Source organism: Nicotiana sylvestris, chromosome 11, assembly GCF_000393655.2.
Source record: "Nicotiana sylvestris chromosome 11, ASM39365v2, whole genome shotgun sequence".
In the NCBI taxonomy this organism is placed as follows: domain Eukaryota; kingdom Viridiplantae; phylum Streptophyta; class Magnoliopsida; order Solanales; family Solanaceae; genus Nicotiana; species Nicotiana sylvestris.
The window spans coordinates 162,213,452-162,235,884 of NC_091067.1; the positions used below are offsets into that span (position 1 = coordinate 162,213,452).

Here is a 22,433-nt window from a genome sequence, read left to right on the forward strand (position 1 = left end):
AAATAAACCAAAAATTGCCATAATTAAAGAAATTACGCATAATATCTCTTGACCGCATCTGAATTGATAGCCATGTCGACACATCTACCTTCGACATCTGTCAAACACAAAGCACCGTTGGACAATACTCTGGTTACGATATAAGGCCCTTGCCAATTTGGGGCGAATTTGCCTTTTGCCTCGACCTGATGTGGGAGGATCTTCTTCAATACCTGCTGCCCTACTTCAAACTTCCTGGGGCGCACCTTCTTATTATATGTTCTTGCCATTCTCTTCTGGTACAGCTGACCATGGCACACTGCTGCCAATCTTTTCTCATCTATCAGGCTCAACTGTTCCAATCGAGCTTTGACCCATTCATCATCATTAATCCCGGCCTCAGCGACAATTCGGAGGGACGGAATTTCGACTTCCGCTGGTATTACGGCCTCAGTTCCGTACACCAACAAATAAGGAGTTGTGCCTATGGAAGTTCGGACGGTAGTGCGGTAACCCAACAAAGCAAAGGGTAATCTCTCGTGCCATTGTCTGGATCCTTCCACCATCTTTCGCAGTATCTTCTTGATATTCTTATTGGCTGCTTCGACCGCTCCATTCGCCTTGGGACGATATGGGGTGGAATTGCGGTGTGTAATCTTGAATTGTTGGCATACCTCTCTCATCAGGCTGCTATTAAGATTCGCACCGTTATCCGTGATGATCACTTTTGGGATCCCAAATCTGCAGATGATATGGGAATGGACAAAGTCCACCACTGCCTTTTTGGTTACTGATTTGAAGGTTTTAGCCTCAACCCATTTGGTGAAGTAATCAATGGTCACTAGAATGAACCTATGACCGTTGGATGCTGCCGGCTCGATGGGCCCAATGACATCCATGCCCCATGCCACAAACGGCCAGGGTGCTGACATCGTATGTAACTCCGTTGGCGGAGAATGAATCAAATCTCCATGTATCTGGCACTGATGGCATTTCCTTACGAAAGTGATACAGTCGTGTTCCATGGTGAGCCAATAACACCCTGTTCGAAGGATCTTTCTTGCCAATACATATCCGCTCATGTGTGGCCCACAAACTCCAGCATGTACCTCTGCCATAACCGTCGTTGCTTGACTGGCATCTATGCATCTCAACAATCCCAAATCCGGGGTTCTTTTGTACAATATTCCTCCGCTGAGGAAGAAACTATTCGACAAACGCCGAAGGGCGCTTTTTTGGTCTCCAGAGGCATGTTCTGGATATATCCTCATTCTGAGGTATTCCTTGATATCATGAAACCAGGGTTCGCCATCTGCTTCTTCTTCTACGGCATTGCAGTAGGCGTGCTGATCACGGACCTGGATGTGCAGAGGGTCAACATACATTTTGTCAGGGTGGTGCAGCATTGATGCTAAGGTGGCCAAGGCATCCGCAACCTCATTGTGAACTCTCGGGATGTGTTTGAATTTCACCGATCGAAATTGCTTGCTCAGATCATGCAAGCATTGTCGGTATGGTATGAGTTTTAGATCTCGTGTTTCCCATTCTCCCTGAATTTGATGTACCAAGAGGTCCGAGTCTCCCAAGACCAAGACGTCTTGGACATCCATGTCAGCAGCCAAGCGCAGACCCAGAATGCAAGCCTCATACTCGGCCATATTGTTGGTGCAATAGAAGCGTAGTTGAGCCGTAACAGGATAATGCCGTCCTGTTTCAGAAATGAGTACTGCCCCTATTCCAACCCCTTTCGCGTTTGCAGTTCCATCGAAGAAAAGCTTCCAACCCGGATCCTCAGGTAATTCCAACTCATTTGTATGCATTACCTCCTCGTCAGGAAAATACGTTCTTAAGGGCTCGTATTTTTCATCAACGGGATTCTCCGCCAAATGATCGGCCAGCGCCTGGGCTTTCACGGCTGTCCTCGTCACATAGACGATATCAAACTCTGTGAGCAGAATTTGCCATTTTGCCAACCTTCCCGTGGGCATAGGTTTCTGAAAGATATACTTCAATGGGTCCAAACGGGATATGAGATAAGTAGTATACGAAGACAGGTAGTGTTTCAACTTCTGAGCTACCCAAGTTAGGGCGCAACATGTTTTCTCGAGTTGAGTGTACTTGACCTCATGTACTGTGAATTTCTTGCTAAGATAGTAGATGGCTTGCTCCTTCCTTCCTGTGTCATCATGTTGCCCCAATACACAACCAAATGAATTTTCCAAGACCGTCAGGTAAAGAATTAGGGGCTTCCCGGGCTTAGGCGGGACCAATACGGGTGGATTAGACAGATACCCTTTGATTTGGTCGAAGGCCTCCTGACACTCTGCCGTCCAACCTACCGCAGCATCCTTTCTCAGCAACCGAAATATGGGCTCACAAGTTGCTGTGAGTTGGGCGATGAACCTGCTGATGTAATTGAGTCTACCCAGCAAACTCATTACCTCTGTTTTGTTCCTTGGCGGTGGCAAATCTCGGATGGATTCAATTTTGGATGGGTCTAACTCAATCCCCCGTCGACTGACGATGAATCCTAGCAGCTTTCCTGATGGAACCCCGAATGCGCATTTGGCCGGGTTGAGCTTGATATCATACCTTCGGAGTCTTTGGAAAAATCTCCTTAGGTCTGCTACATGGTCTTCCTGACGCCAAGATTTGATGATCACATCATCGACGTACACCTCGATTTCTTTGTGTATCATGTCGTGAAACACAGCAGTCATTGCTCGCATGTATGTTGCCCCGGCGTTCTTCAGTCCGAATGGCATTACCCGATAGCAGTAAGTTCCCCATGGTGTAATAAACGCTGTTTTTTCCGCATCTTCCTCGTCCATTAGGATCTGATGATAACCCGCATAGCAATCTACAAAGGATCCGATCTCGCGCCCCGCGCAATTATCGATCAAGATATGGATGTTGGGCAATGGAAAATTGTCCTTGGGACTTGCTTTGTTGAGGTTGCGGTAGTCGACGCATACCCTGATTTTTCCATCCTTCTTTGGGACTGGTACCACATTGGCCAACCACTCGGGATATCGAGTGACCCGAATGACCTTCGCTTGCAACTGCTTAATTACTTCTTCTTTGATCTTTACACTCATTTCTGTTTTAAATTTCCTTAGTTTTTGCTTGACCGGAGGGTATGCCGGGTCAGTGGGCAATTTGTGAACCACTAAATTGGTGCTTAATCCAGGCATATCGTCATATGACCATGCAAAAACATCTTTGAATTCCATGAGGGTTTTGATCAATTCTTCTCTGACATTCGGCTCAATGTGGATGCTAATTTTGGTCTCTTGGACGTTATCAGCGTCTCCTAGATTCACAGCCTCAGTGTCATTTAGGTTAGGCTTGGGTTTCTCTTCAAATTGGCACAGTTCTCGGTTTATCTCTTCGAAGGCTTCACCTTCGTCACATTCAGATTCATCATCACAAACGACCTCTTGCATCATTGAGTCGGATTCAGATTGATTTATTAGACTAGGTCGAAGATCCGCTGTGCATGCCATGTCATTAGAACCAGTAAAAAGAGAACTGTTCAGAAAGAAAAAGAACAAAACAAAATTAAAATGGGACAAAAGAAAAGAACTTTATTAAACTTGCGGGATAAAAGGGTTCACACTTTTACAAAAACGAAAGTAAAATTTGGATTACACCCTTGAATAATCCGGACAAAACAAAACACACAAAACATAAATCAAAGCCTACTACCAAGACTCCCCTCGGACAGGAAGAGGAGTAACTGTCCAATTGTTGGTCTTGGCCTCAGGCCCCACAAACTGTATCTCTGCTCTGCTGGAACCTTCTCCAGCTTCCACCATACTGACATCCGCGAATAGCCTCTCAAAACTCTGATTCAGGTCTTCATTTATACCGATCAAAGGTCCTAGAATCTTTGGGACCGGTGACCCCTTGGCACTTGCTTTAACAAAAGACCTTGAGAGGCGTGGCACTGGTTTAGGCAGAAACCAGACCCTCTTCTTCATTTTTCGCGCTTGCTTCCTATCTGCTGCAGTTGGTTTGAACCCCAATCCGAAAGTTTCCAGATTTTTAGGAAGGGAGACAGGTTGGACAATCCCTTGAAGCTCGACTCCTAGGCCTTTTCCCGGCACAAATCCATTACCCAGCATTTCTGAGACCATCATGACTGTTGCGGCAGCTACCCTAGGGTGCGGGATGATTTCTCCTTCAGGAATTTTGTTGGCCGACCCTGTATCGAAAATCTGGTAGACCCAAGGACCTTTGTCATCAGCGGTCTCTATGAAAGGTACAATGGTTCCGCCCATGGTGCACGTTGTATCCTCGCCGTGTAACACGACCTCTTGTCTTTCCCACTCGAACTTCACCATCTGATGTAGGGTGGAAGGCACCGCTTTGGCTGCATGAATCCAGGGTCGTCCCAACAGCAGGTTATAAGATACTGTGGCGTCCAACACCTGGAATTCCATGGTAAACAGGACCGGACCAATGGTCAGTTCAAGTACAACATCCCCTACAGTAGCCGTTCCGTTTCCGTCAAACCCTCGGACACAGATATTGTTCTTGTGGATCCTTCCGTGGTCGATCTTTAACTGGTTCAAGGTAGATAGTGGGCAAATATTGGCGCTTGAGCCGTTATCCACCAATACTCGAGTTACCACCGAGTCTTCACATTTGACAGCTAGGTATAGAGCTTTGTTATGCTCCGTACCTTCCACCGGCAGGTCATCATCTGAGAATGTTACCCTGTTCACCTCGAAAATCTTGCTGGCAATGGTTTCCAGGTGGTTTACAGAAATCTCACTGGGTACATGAGCTTCGTTCAATATCTTCAACAGGGCCCGACGATGCTCCTCAGAATGGATCAGTAACGACAACAGTGAGATCTGGGCCGGTGTTTTCCTCAGCTGTTCGACCACAGAATAGTCTTGTACTTTCATCTTCCTCAGGAACTCTTCAGCCTCTTCTTCGGACACAGGTTTCTTGGTTGCAACTGGGTTGGCTCTTCTTAGCTCCGCCGGAGCAAAACATCGACCTGATCGAGTCAACCCTTGCGCTTCACAACTGACTTCTTCCACCTGTTTTCCCTTGTACATCACCACCGCCTTTTCATATTTCCAAGGCACAGCCCTGCTGTCAATCATCGGCAGTTGGACCACAGGCTTTATGGTCACCCGTTCTCTACATACCCCTTTCAACACGACCGCCGGTGTGGGCGGGATCCCTGGTATTACCAACTTGCTTGGCTCGGGTTTGCTTGTTATGGCGGACGGGCTCTTTCCCAATATCACTACCGGCTTGACGCCTTCTCCCTGCGACTGTACACTCGTTCCTCCACTGGTTGAGACTTCTTTCGGGGCGGCTTGGATCATCATCACTGTTTGTGAGGGTTTTCTCAATTCTCCTCCCTCACACACCAACTCAATCATGTGAGTTTCGTGGTGCGCTGGCAGTGGGTTTTGGTTGATGTTAGGAGCTTCTGGTGTCTGGACCTCGATCTTATTGGTGTCAATAAGATCCTGTATGACATGTCTTAATTTCCAGCACTTCTCGGTATCATGCCCGAGCATCCCGGAACAGTATTCACAACTGATTGATCGATCCAAATTCTGAGGTGGGGGATTTGGTTCTCGAGTCTGGACAGGACTAACCAAACCCAATTGCCTCAGCTTGTGGAACAAAGCGGTGTAGGTTTCTCCCAGCTCCGTGAAAGTTCTCTGCTTCCGCAACCTGTCATTCCTAGCATCTGGATTTCCCCGAAAGCCTGCCCCTGAAGGGTTTCTATACGCCCTTGGTGGAGGGTAGGTGTTTTGTGGTGGTGCATATATGTTCTGGGGAGCCGGTGCGCGCCATTGTGGGCGAACCGGAGGCTGAGTGTATGCCTGGGCTTGGTGTACGGAACAATGTGGTTCTCGAGGTGGATAGAAATTTTGTGGTGGGTTGTATGGGTATTCTGACCTGTGAGGTCTGGGTGGGTTGTAGTGCGGCCTGCCAGCCCTGGACCAACTGCCTGCCTCGATCGTGGCAACCTCTTCTTTCTTTCTTCTCAGCGCACCTCCCGTGCCGCTTTGAATAGCCTGGGTTGTGGCTTTGAGTGCCGAATAGTTCAAGATTTTGTCAGACCTCAGACCCTCTTCTATCATGACCCCTATCTTGACCACCTCGTTGAAAGATTTTCCAACTGTTGTCACCAAGTGACCAAAGTAGGTTGGATCCAGTGTCTGCAAGAAATAGTCCACCATCTCTCCCTCTCTCATGGGAGGATCGACTCTAGCTGCTTGTTCTCTCCAGCGGAACCCGAACTCGCGAAAACTTTCCCCGGGTTTCTTCCCAGTTCTCAATAATGTGAGACGGTCAGGGACTATCTCGAGATTGTACTGGAAATGACCTGCAAAAGCCTGCGCCAGATCATCCCACGTGTACCACCTGCTGGAATCCTGCCTGGTATACCATTCTAGTGCAGATCCGCTCAGACTTTGGCCGAAATAAGCTATCAAAAGCTCATCCTTGCCTCCCGCCCCTCTCATTTTGCTACAGAATCCCCGCAAATGTGCCATGGGATCACCGTGCCCTTCATATAAATCAAACTTGGGCATCTTGAACCCAGCCGGGAGTTGGACGTCTGGGAAAGGGCACAGATCTTTGTATGCTACGCTGACTTGATTGCCCAGCCCGTGCAAGTTCCTGAAGGACTGCTCCAGGCTTTTGAACTTTCTCAACACTTCATCCTGTTCAGGGGCCTTAACCGGCTTCTCAACCTCTGCCGGTACTTCCAAATGTGGATTGTAAGCCTATGGTTCGGGTGCATGAAACGTAGGCTCAGGGGGATAGTATTGTGTATCGTGAGCCTGAAACAATGGCTCACTGGTCGTCCTTTGCAAAGGGGCTGATGTTGGTCCCACAAAAATGGGAATATTGGGTGTTGGGAGAGGTTGATGGGGTGGTGGAGCTTGGGAATCATGAGGGCTTCTTTCTTGATGATAAAGGGGATTTGGACGGCTTGTGGAAGGGCCAGAGTGAGGGTATTCCGGCATGTGTCCCAGTGTTTCAGGGCTCTTTTGTGTTTTGGCTAGGGCTAGCTGCATTGCATTCATCTCTAGTCCCATCCTTTCAATCTTTTCCATCGCTTCTTTTAGCAACTGGCTCATTGGCCTTTCTTCCTCATTACTATTCTCTGAAGTAGTCATGCTTGTTGCTACCGGTCCTTTGGATCTGGTTTGGTATGAGTGTGTTGCCAGAGTTCTTTAACAACTAACTTGTCTGGTATAGACAACAACAAACTTTGTTAGCGTTAGAGTTTAACAGATTTGATCATAACACATAGAGGATGCAATGCACCTAGGCAGTTAACCGTTTCTACATGCTTTGCTTCAAACAACATGCGTCATCCCGGTTTGCTCATTCGTCCCTTTAAAGTATTTTGGGAAACCCTGTGTTTTATTTTATTTGTATTTTCTTTTCTCTCTTTATTAAAAGCGGTCGAATCTTATGGGGATTGCCTACGTATCACGTCCCCGCGTGAATCAGACCAGGCGTAGTTCTGCCTCAAAGTAAAGACACATAGAAATTCTTCCGGAGTCACTTAATTTCATTATCAAAATTTGCTATTACACATTGCTTCAAACAAAATAGCAACAGTACAGACTCCACGGTTTTAAACTTGGTTTGAAGAAAAGAAAACAACATATGGGGAAACAACAAACAAAACGAAACAGGACTCGATCAACGACTAATTTTCCAACTTAGGGACCCACGAGGCATCTTTCGGCCCTTTCGCGGCCCTAGGTGTAAGGTCTCTTTGCAAGCTCTTCAACTCGTTCATAATCCGGTGGACGCAGCCCATGATGGAGGCAATGAGGGTTTCCCGAGGTGTTCGCTCGCATGCCAAGCATTTCAGGTAGATGTAATGCCCGATTTCGTCAATTCTTGCTCGAATGTTGTCCCTTTCTGCGAACAACTGCCTTATCTGTCGGCTCTTTAATCCTAGCATTTGTGCATTGGTGGCGAGCTGATCCTGGAACATCTCCATTTGCCTTTCCATCCTGGTCATTGCATTGTAATAGCGTCTTCTGTCGGCTTGGGCATCTTGTGTTTGCTTGAAGATCCGCTCTTGCAGAGCGGAATTTGTTTCCTTTACCGCTTTGACGCTCAGTTCACAATCCCTCATGACCTGCTGTAGGCGCTTCCTCCGGGCCATTGTACCTTTTGCCCATTTGACCTTCATCCTTGCTATGCAAGCCTCTGATTGGTCTAATTCTTCTTGGCTCTGGATGACCTGATTTCTCAAACTGGCTATCAATCTTTCGTCGGAGCAACGCTTCTGTCGGTCGATGTTATTCTTACTGGCTTGGCGAAGGCGGGCCTTCAGGGTTTGGTTCTCTTGGGCTAGCTTGTCTTTTTCAGCCTGCTCCTGGGCGACTTGCATGTTGTTTTCGAATACAATCCTTTCAACTTGTCGTTTTAGCTTCCTGATTTCAACCAGGTAACCTTCCTCTTTTGCGAGCCAGTCCCATTGTTCTTGTGATGACTCAACAAAATCTTGGAAGTGAGGTCGTTTGGTTGGCCGTTTCACAATGTTCTTCTTGTTATGCCAAGCGAGATAGGCCGGCGAGACTTCACCCCTAGACACATCACCTACCCGAGTATTTGTCGTCAGGTACTGGCATTCACTCCATATGCAACGAACTGTCTTTTCAGGAAATTGGCCGTCACTGCTGACCTCGACTGCATAAGTGCTGAGATCTTCGTCCGGGTGTAGTACTTGACATCTTCCTAACTGTCTCATCACCCTGTAAGGGGCATAAGGTTGAATACCTCTGAGTCCCATCAAGAGGAAGTGAGGACCAGTGGCGGGCATGTATATGATTTCTTCCACAGAAAGCCAACCCAAAGTCCAGTTTATTTGATCTGCGGTGATGACCCGGAGATAGGATATCCATTCTTCAAACCCTCCCGGTGATCGGAAACCTGAAACCCTTAGGTTATAACCCTCGATGCAGCCCCCATTTGTAGACATGTAGCGCATATACTGAGGATGGTGACACAAGTGTTCGATCATCCACATCTGTAATAACAAGTTGCACCCCTCGAAGAAGTCTGCTCCGGCCTTACAAGCCGTGAGGGCTCGGTACATTTCTGACACTATCATAGGAGCAAGGATGCTTTTATCGTTGGTAATCAGGACTTTGACGATTCCAGCCACTTTCAGGTCGATATTTCTATCTTTTCGGGGAAACACCACAAGGCCCAAAAATGCCACCATAAAAGCGAACCGCCTATGCTCATTCCATTTTACCAGATTTCCCCTGCTGCAAACACCACTTTCTGGATCATTGAATCCTCCTATGCTCCCGTACCTCTGGTATATGAATTGTAGGGTAGAAAAACCTCTATCCAGTTCAGCGTATGGGACTCCTTTGCTTATCTTCAACAGATCCATGAATTTGTGTGAATTCACAGCCCTTGGAGCGATCAGGTATTTGTGTCTCAAACCTTCAGTGACGTCCATGTAACCCGCCATTTCTTCTAAGGTTGGGGTGAGTTCAAAATCTGAGAAACGGAACATGTTGTGGGCCGGATCCCAAAATGTAACCAAAGCCTTTATGATGTCGCACCGAGGCCTGACGTTTAACAAATTAACCAAACCTCCCAGGTGCAGTTTGATCTTGTCTTGCTCTGACTTTTCCAAATCCTCCCACCATAATCGCACTTCCAGAGGGATTTTGCTTCTAACTGTTACCGGCAAACTTGGACTTATGCTCATTCTGCATGTTTATTGGGGTGATTAAGCAAAGATCCAGACTCATTGGACTCAAATACCAAATTGACACACCCTTTTTCCTAGAAAAACGAAATTTGGTTGTTTCCGAAAAGTATGATGTCACCTTAAAAACTTTCGTTCTTTGGATTGTACCTATATTTTGAAAAACAAGTTGAGCCCGATGGGGGTTGCCTACGTATCTCGCACCCTGCGAGAATCAAACTGACGTAGTTCAGGCATAAGCCGAATTTTGGAGACACACTATTTTCTCTTAGAAATGAATCAAAGACTCTTACTTTCTAAAACAAATTAATAAGACACACATTTTTTCTTTTTCTTTTTTTTTTTTCAAAATTCTGGCAGAGCTTTAACCATTTTCTGGGTATTGATCTTTCAAGAATAATTATCTCCCTATCCGTTATTCTCTTTTTTTTTCTCTCTTTTTTTTCAAACATTCCCGATATTCAGAAACCGGTCAGCATGCAAGCCTTGAAACAAGTAAATGCATAAAGCAAGCAGGATGTAGCAGGATAGTCTTTATTCTCAGGTTGCTTGTCCTAGACGGACCCAGCCTCTATGCTGAGTCCCCTAAGTCAAATGCATATGATGCAAATAAGCGTTCCTACTAGAGATCCGGCATGAAGTTAAGTTATACTAAGCTGTAAAACCTAGGTGTTTGTTCTAGACCTGGCTTACCCAAGCGGACAACTCGAGCCAAGGATGAGAGCTGTGTACCGGTAACCAAAAGGCCATCCGATTTTGCAACTCCTCCGAATCCTCGTTATATTTTGGCATATGACACTAACAGAAAGAAGCCACGACCAGCGTGCGCTCCTCAAGAGAGAAGAGAAGGGTTTCGGCACAGTTTATATGTAAAGTTCAAACAATATCAAAGCAATTAAAGCAGCATTTGGCACATTAGGCGCGAACACGCAAAAATCAGATAATAAATAAAGCCAAATAATAACAATTATTTTAAGCTCGAATTCTCAACCCTGAACCAGTGGTTCTGGGTTCCGAGATCCCCAGCAGAGTCGCCAGAGCTGTCACACCTCCTTTTTCCGCACCAGAGAGGGTGCAAGGGAGTTTTTCCAATTAAAGGACAATTGAAACGGGATTGGTTTATTTATTTCAGAGTCGCCACTTGGGAGATTTAGGGTGTCCCAAGTCACAAATTTTAATCCCGAATCGAGGAAAAGAATGACTCTATATTACAGTCTGCGTACCAGAAATCTGAATAAGGAATTCTGTTAACCCGGGAGAAGGTGTTAGGCATTCCCGAGTTCCGTGGTTCAAGCACGGTCGCTCAACTATTATATTCGGCTTGATTATCTGATTTTATACAAATGTAAACTTATGTGCAAAATTTAACTTTTAACCGCTTTTATCATTATTATTATTTTTACAAGGAATTGCAACGTCGCGAAAACATACCTCGAATCACGTTACATCAATGTACACGTGATTATTGACATATCTCGACTCGGTTGAGATTTGGATTTGGGTCACATAAATGTGCACCCGAGTTAAGGAAAATAAATTATTAAAGGCGTGCTTAAAGCAACTAGCGTGTTGTTATTTCGGGGAAAGCCATGAAATTCGCTTAAACGGCATGTCCCGAATTCTAAGTATTTTATATATATACATTTAGAGGGCCCCGCACTTTGTAAATTTTTGTTTGTCGAGGCTCGTCTCATTCCTTATGAAAAGAATTTGCAACGTCGTGGAAATGCATCTCAGACCACGCCACAATCAATGTACCCGTGGTTAGAGACACATTTCGATTCCGTTGAAATTGGGATTTGGGTCACATAAATGTGCACCCGAGTTTAAGGAGATAACATTATTAAGTGCGTGCTTAAAGAGACTATCGCGTTATTATTCTGGGAGGGCCGTGAGATTTGCTAAACGACCCATCCTGGAAACTGAATGCTTCGATAATATACATTTAACGAGGGCCCCGCAGCTCGCGCGTTTTTATTTATTTTTGTCGAGGCTCATCTCGTTCTTATTTTAAAAAAGATATCCTATAGCAACTACGTTTCTTGTCGCGTTTGTATCTACTAATTGAAAACAGTAGATAGTCCTAATTAATTACGTGCTTGCAAGTTATCTATAACAACATTCAGAAATGCTTAAAAATCAGAAACGAGGCTGCGTGCACAGTCAGCCGAACAAATAATCACGGGCCCAAATCCAGCCCATGCGTGATGGGCCAAACCTGGGCCACTTGCTTGTTCGATGCGGGCCTGCTTGGTCTGTTTTGACCTGGGCTCGACCTTCATGAGGTTGAGATTGCAAGTTTTGTGTTCTTTGTCTTAACAGGTGGTTTACTAGTTATATGAGACCATTAATCAGAAAAGGAAGAACTTAGCCAATGATGTACAGTTTTCATGCTTGGCATACATTACAGCATATATTACAAAGTAAACTAAGTCTGAGATGCAACCTATTTCATTGAGAATATTTTCACCTATCAGCATACATATGTAAGCTACCATTTAGCTAATCTATATTGATATACACTGGGCATACAGGCTGCTTCTATTGTCAACACAGGAATGAAAATTATCATACAGTACATGATATCTAATATAACAATCTATGTATGAAAATCAACTTCAGGTCTTTTCTTTTTGCATTCATGCTCAATGTTCCAATTACATTTGATAGTGCATTGGTTGTGTACCTGGTATAGAGGACAAAGAAGAAAGGACTGATCAGCTGGGCAGTATGCAGTAAACACAGCAACAGTAGATACACAGCAACAACACAGCAACAAACCAACAATCACAAGTGTTTTCCACAGTCCACAGACAACCAGCAACAATTCCCAGAACAAAGAAAACCAGCAGATGGTCGAGCACCAAACAAGTAATCCCAGAAAAGAGTAATGAAACAACAGAAGTAACAGAGTGTTCAATGCAGCAACACCAGCAGTTCAACAATCACAAGCAGCTCAATCAGTGCAAACAACAGAACTTGGCCAAGACAGCTTGACCAATATGAACTCTTAGGTAGCTTTCAAACAGTGTTTGGTTACAGTGTTTACTGGAAATTTCCTTATGTTTTCAGTTTTCTTTAAACTCACAAGACCTCTCTCAAGACTAAAAATTCCAGCCCTTTTTAAGTTCTGAAATGGCCTATTTATAAGCCAAACGACCAGTGCAGTCAAGCTGCCTGGATTCTCCATTTTGCAGACTGCCCATACCCTTTAAACCCATGCCTAAGCATCTTTTGATGCCAGTCATTTGTTCCCCACGCCTGGCTTATTCTTTAATCAAGAGTTATGGGCTCATTTTAATATTCATTTTAAACCCCATACTCTTGTGTCTTGTTCCCCATTGGTATTAGTTTAATCCCAAATTTAGTACCCTACTTGTCAGCTTATTTAAACTAAGCCTTTTCTGTTCTTTTCAAACCCCAGACTACCCCTGTTAAACCCTGCTTATTACTGCCCTGCCCCTTGCAGCATCAGGGCATTCTGAACTCATGAAAGTTCAAATTCAGGACTGCCCTGGACTGAACCTTTTCAGTCATTTTTGCAATGCAAACAAACTCATTTCAGACAATGTTGGGCATTCAGTCAGTGACAAGGTTCAATTAGTCATGTGAAATTATTAGCTCATTCGATCCATTAGTTATAGAAAACTAATCGACGATGTTTATCGAGTCTACTATTCTAATTATAATAGGTAATAATAAGTCGTTCTAATAAACAAACACATACAGGGACCTAAAGGGCTTCGGACAACTTTGGTCAATCACTGGGAACCTATATAAGTTATTTATGCGACGACTATCCTAATCGGACATGCTTATCATAGGATACATTCAAATCATACACAGAAAACAAACGACCAAATAAAAGGTCTTTGCCAGAGATGGAAGAAATTAAGAAAACTATCAGAAAATAACAAACAATCACAACAAAGCATGCTAACGACTTAATTAGCAGTTGAATAAAACAAAAGGGAAAGAAAAACTTACCGAAAATGTTTAAACCAAACTGACCCAAAACTGACTCAACTTTGACCATTTGAGGCCGAACAAACTTTAACCAGGGTGTTCTCACATGAGAACACCTTGGTTAAGGTTTATTAGACCTCAGACCCCTGTCAAGACTGGCCGGATTCCACAGGTTCATGTGTTATAGGGTCTGGATTTTCAGATCTGGTTTTTAGAAGTTGTGGGTAGATTCGGACCAAACCAAGCTTGGTTTGGTCACGAGGAGGGTCAGGGAGTGTCTGGTATGAAGATGGGGTGGTTTGGCATAGATCGAGTTTTGTCTCGAATCTTCAAATCCAGATTCGAGACGATGGGAGGTGATTTGATGCTAGGGAGTAACATATCCATGTTCAGGAGAGCGAGGGGGTCTCAGGGTGTTCAGGAGGTGGTCACCGGCGTTCATGCCGCCGGGTTCTGGTGAAAGGGAACCTAGGGCGGCTGCTAGGGTTTGGGGTTTCAGGGTTTGGGGAAGGAGACGAGTGAAGGGTGGGGTTCGGATATGGGGCGTGGGGTGTGAGGGAAAGCTTATATACGGAGTAGGGGATTGGATCTGAGCCGTTAGATCAGATGATCTCAACGGCTTGGATCTGATGGTGAGAAATGAGACGGGGTCGTTTGATATTTAAACGGGGTCGTTTGGTTTAAGTGAGGGGCTGGGCTGAACCGGTTATTGGGCCGGGTTATGTTAAATGGATCTGGGAGTGTAATCCTGGCCGTCGATCCACTCGAGATCAACGGCCCAGCTTAGACGGGACAGAACGACGTCGTTTGGACCGTATCCGGGCAGCCTGTGTTTGGGCTGTTTTTGGGTCTTAAAATTTTGAAACAAATAGGCCCAATCCGATTTTCTAAATAATTTGCACTCTTTTTCTTTGTTTTCTAATTTTAAAATTCAACTAAATTAAAATGAGTTTAAAACACACACTAATCAACACTTAACACAATCATCACACACGTATTACAAATTCTTTAAATGATTAAATCACAGCCTAAAATAAAAGACGCATATTTTGTGAATTTTCTTTTAATGACTGAATTATGGCTTAATTAACATGACATACATATTTTGTATTTTACTTGATAAGATAAAAATGAAAAATGGACAGAACCAACGAGCGACTACCAGCATATATCACGTAAAATCAAAAATTGTACAACGAGGAATCAATGATTGTATTTTGGAGTGATTGTCCGTGGAGCAAAAATCATGTGCTTACAGTGATGGCACCTAGTCTCTAAACTAGGTAAACATAACATTTACAAAATTAACATTGATACTCACTAACTTCAAATTACATAACTCTGAACAATTACAATTGAAGGTGACTCCGAGACCTGCGAACGCTGCAACAGGTTTACCTTGAGTCTCCATCGCAACGATCCGTACAACCACTAACGATCAATTACCTGGATCTGTACAAAAAAAATGTACAGAAGAGTAGTATGAGCATATCACGGCGGTGCCCAGTACGTATCAAGACTAACCTCGGTGGAGTAGTGACGAGGTACAGTCAAGACACTCACTAGTCTAATAACCTGTGCAATATAACATACAAAAATAATAGGAAGCAATTAACAACGATGACAACATTATTCAACCAGTGACATAAATAGCAGGGCAACAAGAATACCATAAATATTGCTCAGCGAATAATGAATACAAGTGTAATCAATTAGTCAAGTCCTTCAAATATAAACTTTTCGCCTATAAATCCTTCAAGTAATAATCTCTAAGATATAATACTTTCCAATAAATATGTTTCGAATATATTTCCTTCAAATAAACATCTTTCAAATATATTTCTTTCGAGTAAAGGTCACCTTGTGACGTCTCATTTCATAATCATAAATAATATAGGTCTCAGCCCACTTTCATGTTTTCACGGCATCTCGTGCCCATATTCTATCACAGCCGCATGGGCAACTCAAGTGTCATTAAATAAAATCGTCATATTTTTTCCGGCACCCGGTGCCCACATGTTTCTGTCTCACATTGCGCAACAACGTTCTCATGTTACTCAGTTCATAGGGCCCATAACCCAATACAATTAAGAATGTTCAAGGAGTCTCATTTACATAGCATAAAGTACGGTACATTGTATAAACCAACTAGGAACTCAACAAGAAAAGATAAAGTTATTATTAGAAATCATTTGAATAAAGAAGGTACCCTTTTCAATTGAAATACAACATCGGATGATTTTTACCTTCAACAAGGGATTTAATAAATTAACTTAGTAGAAATTTCTTTTCAAGTAAAATACAACCTCAAACGGTTTAAGGAACATTTAGTTGAAAAATCAATTGAGTTAAAAATGTAACAATTGTTGAAATTCGAAGTATTGAAATATATATAAAAGATATAAGGCGAGGTATTGTAAACACTATGGATTCCAACACAAAGGATCACATCAGTAAAGGAATCTAAACTGTTAAAACACTTGAATTGATAACAACAATTACATCAGAGACAAAATAATCACGGAAGGAGTACAACTCAACACAGAGATACAACCGGGGATCTTCCAGGATACAGTCATGTAGTCCCCAAATATAAATATACAGTGGATCTCCCGAGTGCAGTCCCATAGTCCAACTCATAAATGTGCGGGGATCTACCGAAATCCCGATCCGTAGTCCCAAATGTAAATACCCAGTACTGGGGGAATTTACCGTGTGTATTCTCATAGTTCCATATAACTGTGCAGGGGATCTACCGGAATCCCACATCTGTAGTCCCAAATAAACAGACAAGGGGGATCTACCGGAATTTCACATCCGTAGTCCCAAATAAACAGACAAGGGAGATCTACCGGAATCTCACATCTGTAGTCCCAAATAAACAGACAAGGGGGATCTACCAAAAATCTCACATCCGTAGTCCCAAATAAATACACAACGCAACCAACGGAATCAACAGTTACATCACAACAGAAGGATCGAACATCACCGCAATACATATAACAACAACAAATGACAATAATACAAGGTAAGACAAGTAAATTAACTCAGGGGCTATAAATCACGAGAAAATGGTAGAACTAGCTCAAAGGAATAACCACAGAAAAGAATACTGGCATAAATGGAACAATTCAACAACGAAAAAACAAACATGTAGCAACGATCCCACAATATACAAGTCAATAATAAGGAAATCAACACGAGTCAAGTAGTTATGAAAATATAACATGACAATAGGAGAGACAAAACTCTTGATTTAAGTCAAATAGGAGTCAATTAGGTAATAAGAGTAAATCGTGAAACAATTAATTTCAATTAAGCATGTAGAGACGAAACTAATAAGTAGGAACTCGGTCATATCAAGAATAACTCCATCCATAGTGAATATAAGAACCTAAGAACCCTAAAATTCCAATTCTCCATAATTAAGTCCGAGTACGCACTCGTCACCTCGTGTACACGAACTACAATCAACACAAAAGACTCAAATCCTAAGGGGAAAGTCCCCCCCCCCCCACAAGGTTAGGCAAGATACTTACCTCGCTTTGCAACCAATTCAAGATTCCAACAAGCCTTTGCCTCGCGAATTCGTGCCCGGAATTCTCAAATCTAGTCATAAATAATTCAAAATACTCAACACGAATCGTAGGAACTAATTCCATATGAATTTACACATTTTCCGAATTAAAATCCGAAATTTAGCTCAAAATTGCCCATGGGTCCCACGTCTCGGAATCCGACAAAACTCATAAAATCCAACAACCCATTCCGATACGAGTTCAATCATACAAAAATTATCGAATTCCGATGTCAAATGGACCTTCAAATCCTAAATTTTCATTTTTGGAAAGTTTTACAAAAACTACAATTTCTTTCATCCAAATCCGAAATAAACAATTAATATTGATATGGATTTATGAAATATAATCACTTCCGGATATAGAACACTTACCCAAGTCGAAATCATGAAAAAATCCCCTTTGAAATCGCCCAAATCCAAGCTTGAATGACCAAAAATGGAAGAAATTTCGGACCCCTTCGGTTTTTACACTGCCCGGGGGTATTATAGGGATTTTACGTGCCTTGCCGCGCTCCCGGCGCGCTCACAGGCAGAAAACTTTCGAATCGGCGGCTGCGCGCCTGGGCGCGCTTATGATACAGGTCCGGTAAATTGGTCATAACTTTCTGTATGCACCTCCAAATGACGAACAGTTTGATGTTTTGGAAACTAGACCCAAAGAGCTTTAATTTGATAGGTTGTGCATCACACAAATCCTTATATACATGTAGATATGCTCATTCAAAGTGAGATCTTGTGCGTACTCATTTGCAACTTTAGTATATTATGAATTTTTCCAACTTGGCTTAGACTTAGGACTTTCCTTAGACCCCATATATCTTATAGTACGCCTCGTAACTTGCTATCATATCCAATTGGTATTCATAATGGTAATAGACCTCTTCCGCATATAAAATAATATAATTAGAACACGTCAACTTTCTTATTTCGCCAAAATGCGCCGAATTGTCCTGTGGACTTCCAAATCCAAATTCGGACACACGTCGAAGTCTGAAAACACCATATGAAGCTATTGACATCATTAAAATTCTAATTTGGGGTCTTTTCCTCAAAAGTCAACTCTTCAGTCAACTCTTTCCATTTGCTTCAAAAATAAATTTTGATTTTCTTTATATTTAACTCTGAATCTTACGAAAAATCAAACTTGACCATACATGCAGGCCATAATGCATATTACGAAGCTCCTCGAGGTCTTAAGCTATTGTACGAGACGCTAGTTCTTATAACGACAGGTCGGGTCATTGCAGGAAACCCGAGAAACATAATGTAAAAGAAGAAAAATAGAGGAATTTTAGGAGAATAGGTTAATAATATATTTTGTTTAGTAGATAAGAGAATTAATTATAATTTTAAATTTGTAACATACGATTTTCTTAACGGATGAGATAGAGAAGACATAATGACAAATAAAACCCAAAAATCTTTACTGAATACATATGTTTTTTTTACTGCATTCACTTTAGCAATAGAAGCATTTAGTAGTAGGATTCTAGCCATGTTCATTGTAACTAGATTTGTTATTTAATAGTTGGGAAAAAAATAATTTAACAAAAACATAATTTTATAGGAGTAGTGTTTAGTGAAGGGTAAAATGGTCTTTCAACTTTTGAAGGATATTTTAGTAAACTAACTTCACCTAAAAGTGTTCGTGCTTATAATATAGTATGATATGATATGATATATCCCAAAACCAAACACATGAATCCTGAACAATATACTTATGATCACAGTCATGGAAAGACTAAAATGTATATTAAATGTTTTCATAAATGCTTATGTAGACGTTGGAATAATTTCAGGCCAATAGCTACCGAGCCTTGTTTATCCGCATACAAACACTAATCTGTTCTTTTATTTATAAATTTCTCGCATGACTATCCTTTCTTGCTATAACCAATTAATGTAAGTATAAATTTCAACTAAATATATATTATTGAAGGGGGGGAAAGCGAAGATAGTTAAAATAACTCATAGAAGAATACACTATATTATAAGTATTTTATTATGTGCTTAAACGTTATTTTTTTCATATAGAATAAAAATACTTCCCCAAACCAAACACATGAATCCTGAACAAAACATATATGATTGTGGGTTTGGGGGGTTTTGGTGGGGGGAGGGGGGGCAAAAATAGTTGAAATTATTGTTAAAAGAATACAATATTATATTATAAGTGTTTTATACGTTATTTTATTCATATAGAATAAAAATGCTTCCTCAAAACCAAACACATGAATCCTGAACAATTTGGTTATATTCACAACCATGGAAAGATGATAACATACATTTAATATTTTCATAAATGTTTAGATAAACTTTGGAGCAGTTTTTCAATTAATAATTACTGCCCCAATCTTCATAACAAAACTAGATGCTATAAAAACACAAAATAAATCTCTGATAGTGACAGAAAGAAAAATTCTAGCACTTGGATGAAAATGGAAGAAGAAACGTGATAAAAGAGACTATTTTTTAAATTACTGGAACATTAGAAAACTAGCCCTTCTAGAAAACAAAATAGCCACCTCAGCCTCATGGCCAACTGCTAAAAACTTGATAAATCTTTGGTCAACTCTTCTTAATGCCAAATTTTAATTGTACTCTTATTCCTCAAGCCACCTAAAAAAACCCATCTTAAGTCTTAACCCACCCCCACCCCCACCCCAACCAAAAGAAGTCCAAAATTTTCAACTTTCAACCCCTAATAGAAGTCTCTAGACCTTCACAATTCTCTTAACTTTTGTACAAACCTACCCTTTATATAACCCCCCTTTCATTTCCCTCTCTTTTCCATCACTCCACTTTGTACAACGACTTTCCCCCTTCTTTACCATATACCTCTAACTATCTCCAAAACGAAGAAGAATTAAAAAGGGCTATTTTTGCAACTTTTGCTAGACCAAGAAAACAAGCAAAAAATGGGTACTTTGGTAGGGCATGTAGCACCAGGATTTGGCTTCTTTTTACTTGGTATTTGGCATTTGATTAACCATATTAGGTTACATGCTTTGCACCCAAAATCCTACATTTCTTTGCCATGGTTTCCAACTCCAAGAACTAGGTACTTGGAACTTTTCTTGATTATGGGTAGTTGCTTAGCCTCTATATCTATGGAACTTTTTATTGGTCCTAAAAAACACCAACCTCTAGATTTTGATGGAACTATCCCTTCTAACCATCTACACAATTTTGAACATTCAAATATTTCCCTAACTTTCTTTGTTTACGCACTTTTTACCATAATCTTTGACAAAATTACACCTTCACCCCATGCAAAATATGAGCTCACACAATTTCTTGGAGCTATTGCTTTTGGTCAACAACTTCTTCTTTTCCATCTTCATTCTACTGACCATATGGGAGTTGAAGGACAATACCATTGGCTACTCCAAATTGTTATTTTTGTATCTTTAGCCACTACACTTTTGGGAATTCCTTTTCCTAAAAGTTTCTTGAATAGTTTTGTGAGATCTTATAGTATTATGTTTCAAGGAATTTGGCTTATGGTCATGGGATTTATGCTTTGGACACCTAAATTTATCCCAAAAGGCTGTTTTATAAACTTAGAAGAAGGTCATAAAGTGGTTAGGTGCCATAATCATGAAGATCTTGAAAGAGCAAAATCTTTAGTAAATATTCAATTTAGTTGGTATTTAGTTGGGATCACAATTTTTTGTGTCACACTTTACTTAGTTATGATCAAGAGTTTCCAAGAGAAAGTTGAGTATCAATCTTTGAATAGCAAATTTGAGGAACAAGAAGATGATTTGGAGGATGTTGAAGCTCAGAAAACAAGCAAAAATAATGTTGAGTCAAATAGGTTTCTTGAAATGGGGAAAATATTTGCATCACCATCAGATATGGAAAGGTGAAAAGGAAAGAAATGATAATTGAAAAAAGGTATGTGTACAAAAATAAGACTAGGGTTAGGTGGGGGTGTTTGTTTATTTTTGGTTTTAATTAAGCTCACAATAAAATAATTGTAGGCTTTGAAATTAAAAAAGAAAAGAAAAAAAACAAAAAAGAGGGAATTTGGTTCAAGATTTGTGTGGTTTGTATTTGTTGGTTTTTAGTTTAAGGGATGCTTGTAAAAGGGGGCATAAATGAAAGATAAATTTAGTATAGGTGGAATCTTCTTCTCCAATGTTATTTGAAAGTTGTAATTTGTAAAGGTCTCTTTATTCAGTTTATTTATTATGGACATCACGTACATGTATTTTGTTTTTACTTATGTACTAATATTTACATGGTTTTAAATATCGGCAAAGGGCTAAATATATTCTTCGTTATATTTTGCGTCCAAATATACCTCGTCGTAATACTATTAGTTCAAATATACCATTTTCTGTTAAGTTTGTCCAAGGTGGACGTTCAATCCTACGTGGCACTGATATTTGATGAGGTCGCCACATGGCACGCCACCTCAGCTCCCCTAATCCATATATAAAAGACTAAATTTTGAAATACAATATTTTTCATGATAACGGTAATGATGACAATAGTGGTAGAGAGTAAGAAAATTTTAGTGGTGGAAAAAAATAGAAAGGGGGGGCAAAATAGGTTAAGGGCGTTGAGGTGGCAAATTATGTGGCATCCGCCTCATCAAATGTCAATGCCACGTAGGACTGGATATCTACTTTGGACAAATTTAAAGACAAAAAGGTATATTTAAACCAATAATATAATGATAGTGGTATATATAGACTCAAAGTATAACGAGGAATACATTTAAACCTTTTTTGATTTTACAGGGATATATTCGGCCCTTTTCCGTTTAAATATTTGAGACCACTACTTTTTGACTTCGAAATTGAATGACATGTTAAATTCGAACCAACTTTCTTTGGATCATTTTTTAACCCACAAAATAATGTAGAATACTTAGGTAAATTGATGAAGCAACCAACAACATTGTACTATTTTGTTATTATTGTTTTTTTTTTATTTTTAAATAATGTAGAGTACCTAGCTAAATTGATGAGCTCGTTTTCAAAATCGCTTTCTCTCTTCATATCAGATAAGATTGTATTTTGTTCAATATACTAATAAATAGTCATAATTGGATTGTTCAACATAAAAATTTGAAGGATCCAATAGGATAAGATGATTGAATATTGAGCAAAGTTTGCAATTGTAAATTCCAGATTTTGACTTTAGATTTAATAATAT

General features: G+C 41.2%; 1 protein-coding gene across 1 annotated transcript; it reads left to right on the top strand.

Annotated features, from left to right (window-relative positions):
- Positions 1-20,041: 20,041 nt before the first annotated feature.
- Positions 20,042-21,491, top strand: LOC104210069 (uncharacterized). Its single transcript, XM_009758874.2, has one exon. It carries the CDS (start codon positions 20,183-20,185, stop codon positions 21,134-21,136), a length of 954 nt encoding a protein of 317 aa, XP_009757176.1. The 5' UTR covers positions 20,042-20,182; the 3' UTR covers positions 21,137-21,491.
- The last annotated feature ends 942 nt before the right edge of the window (positions 21,492-22,433 follow it).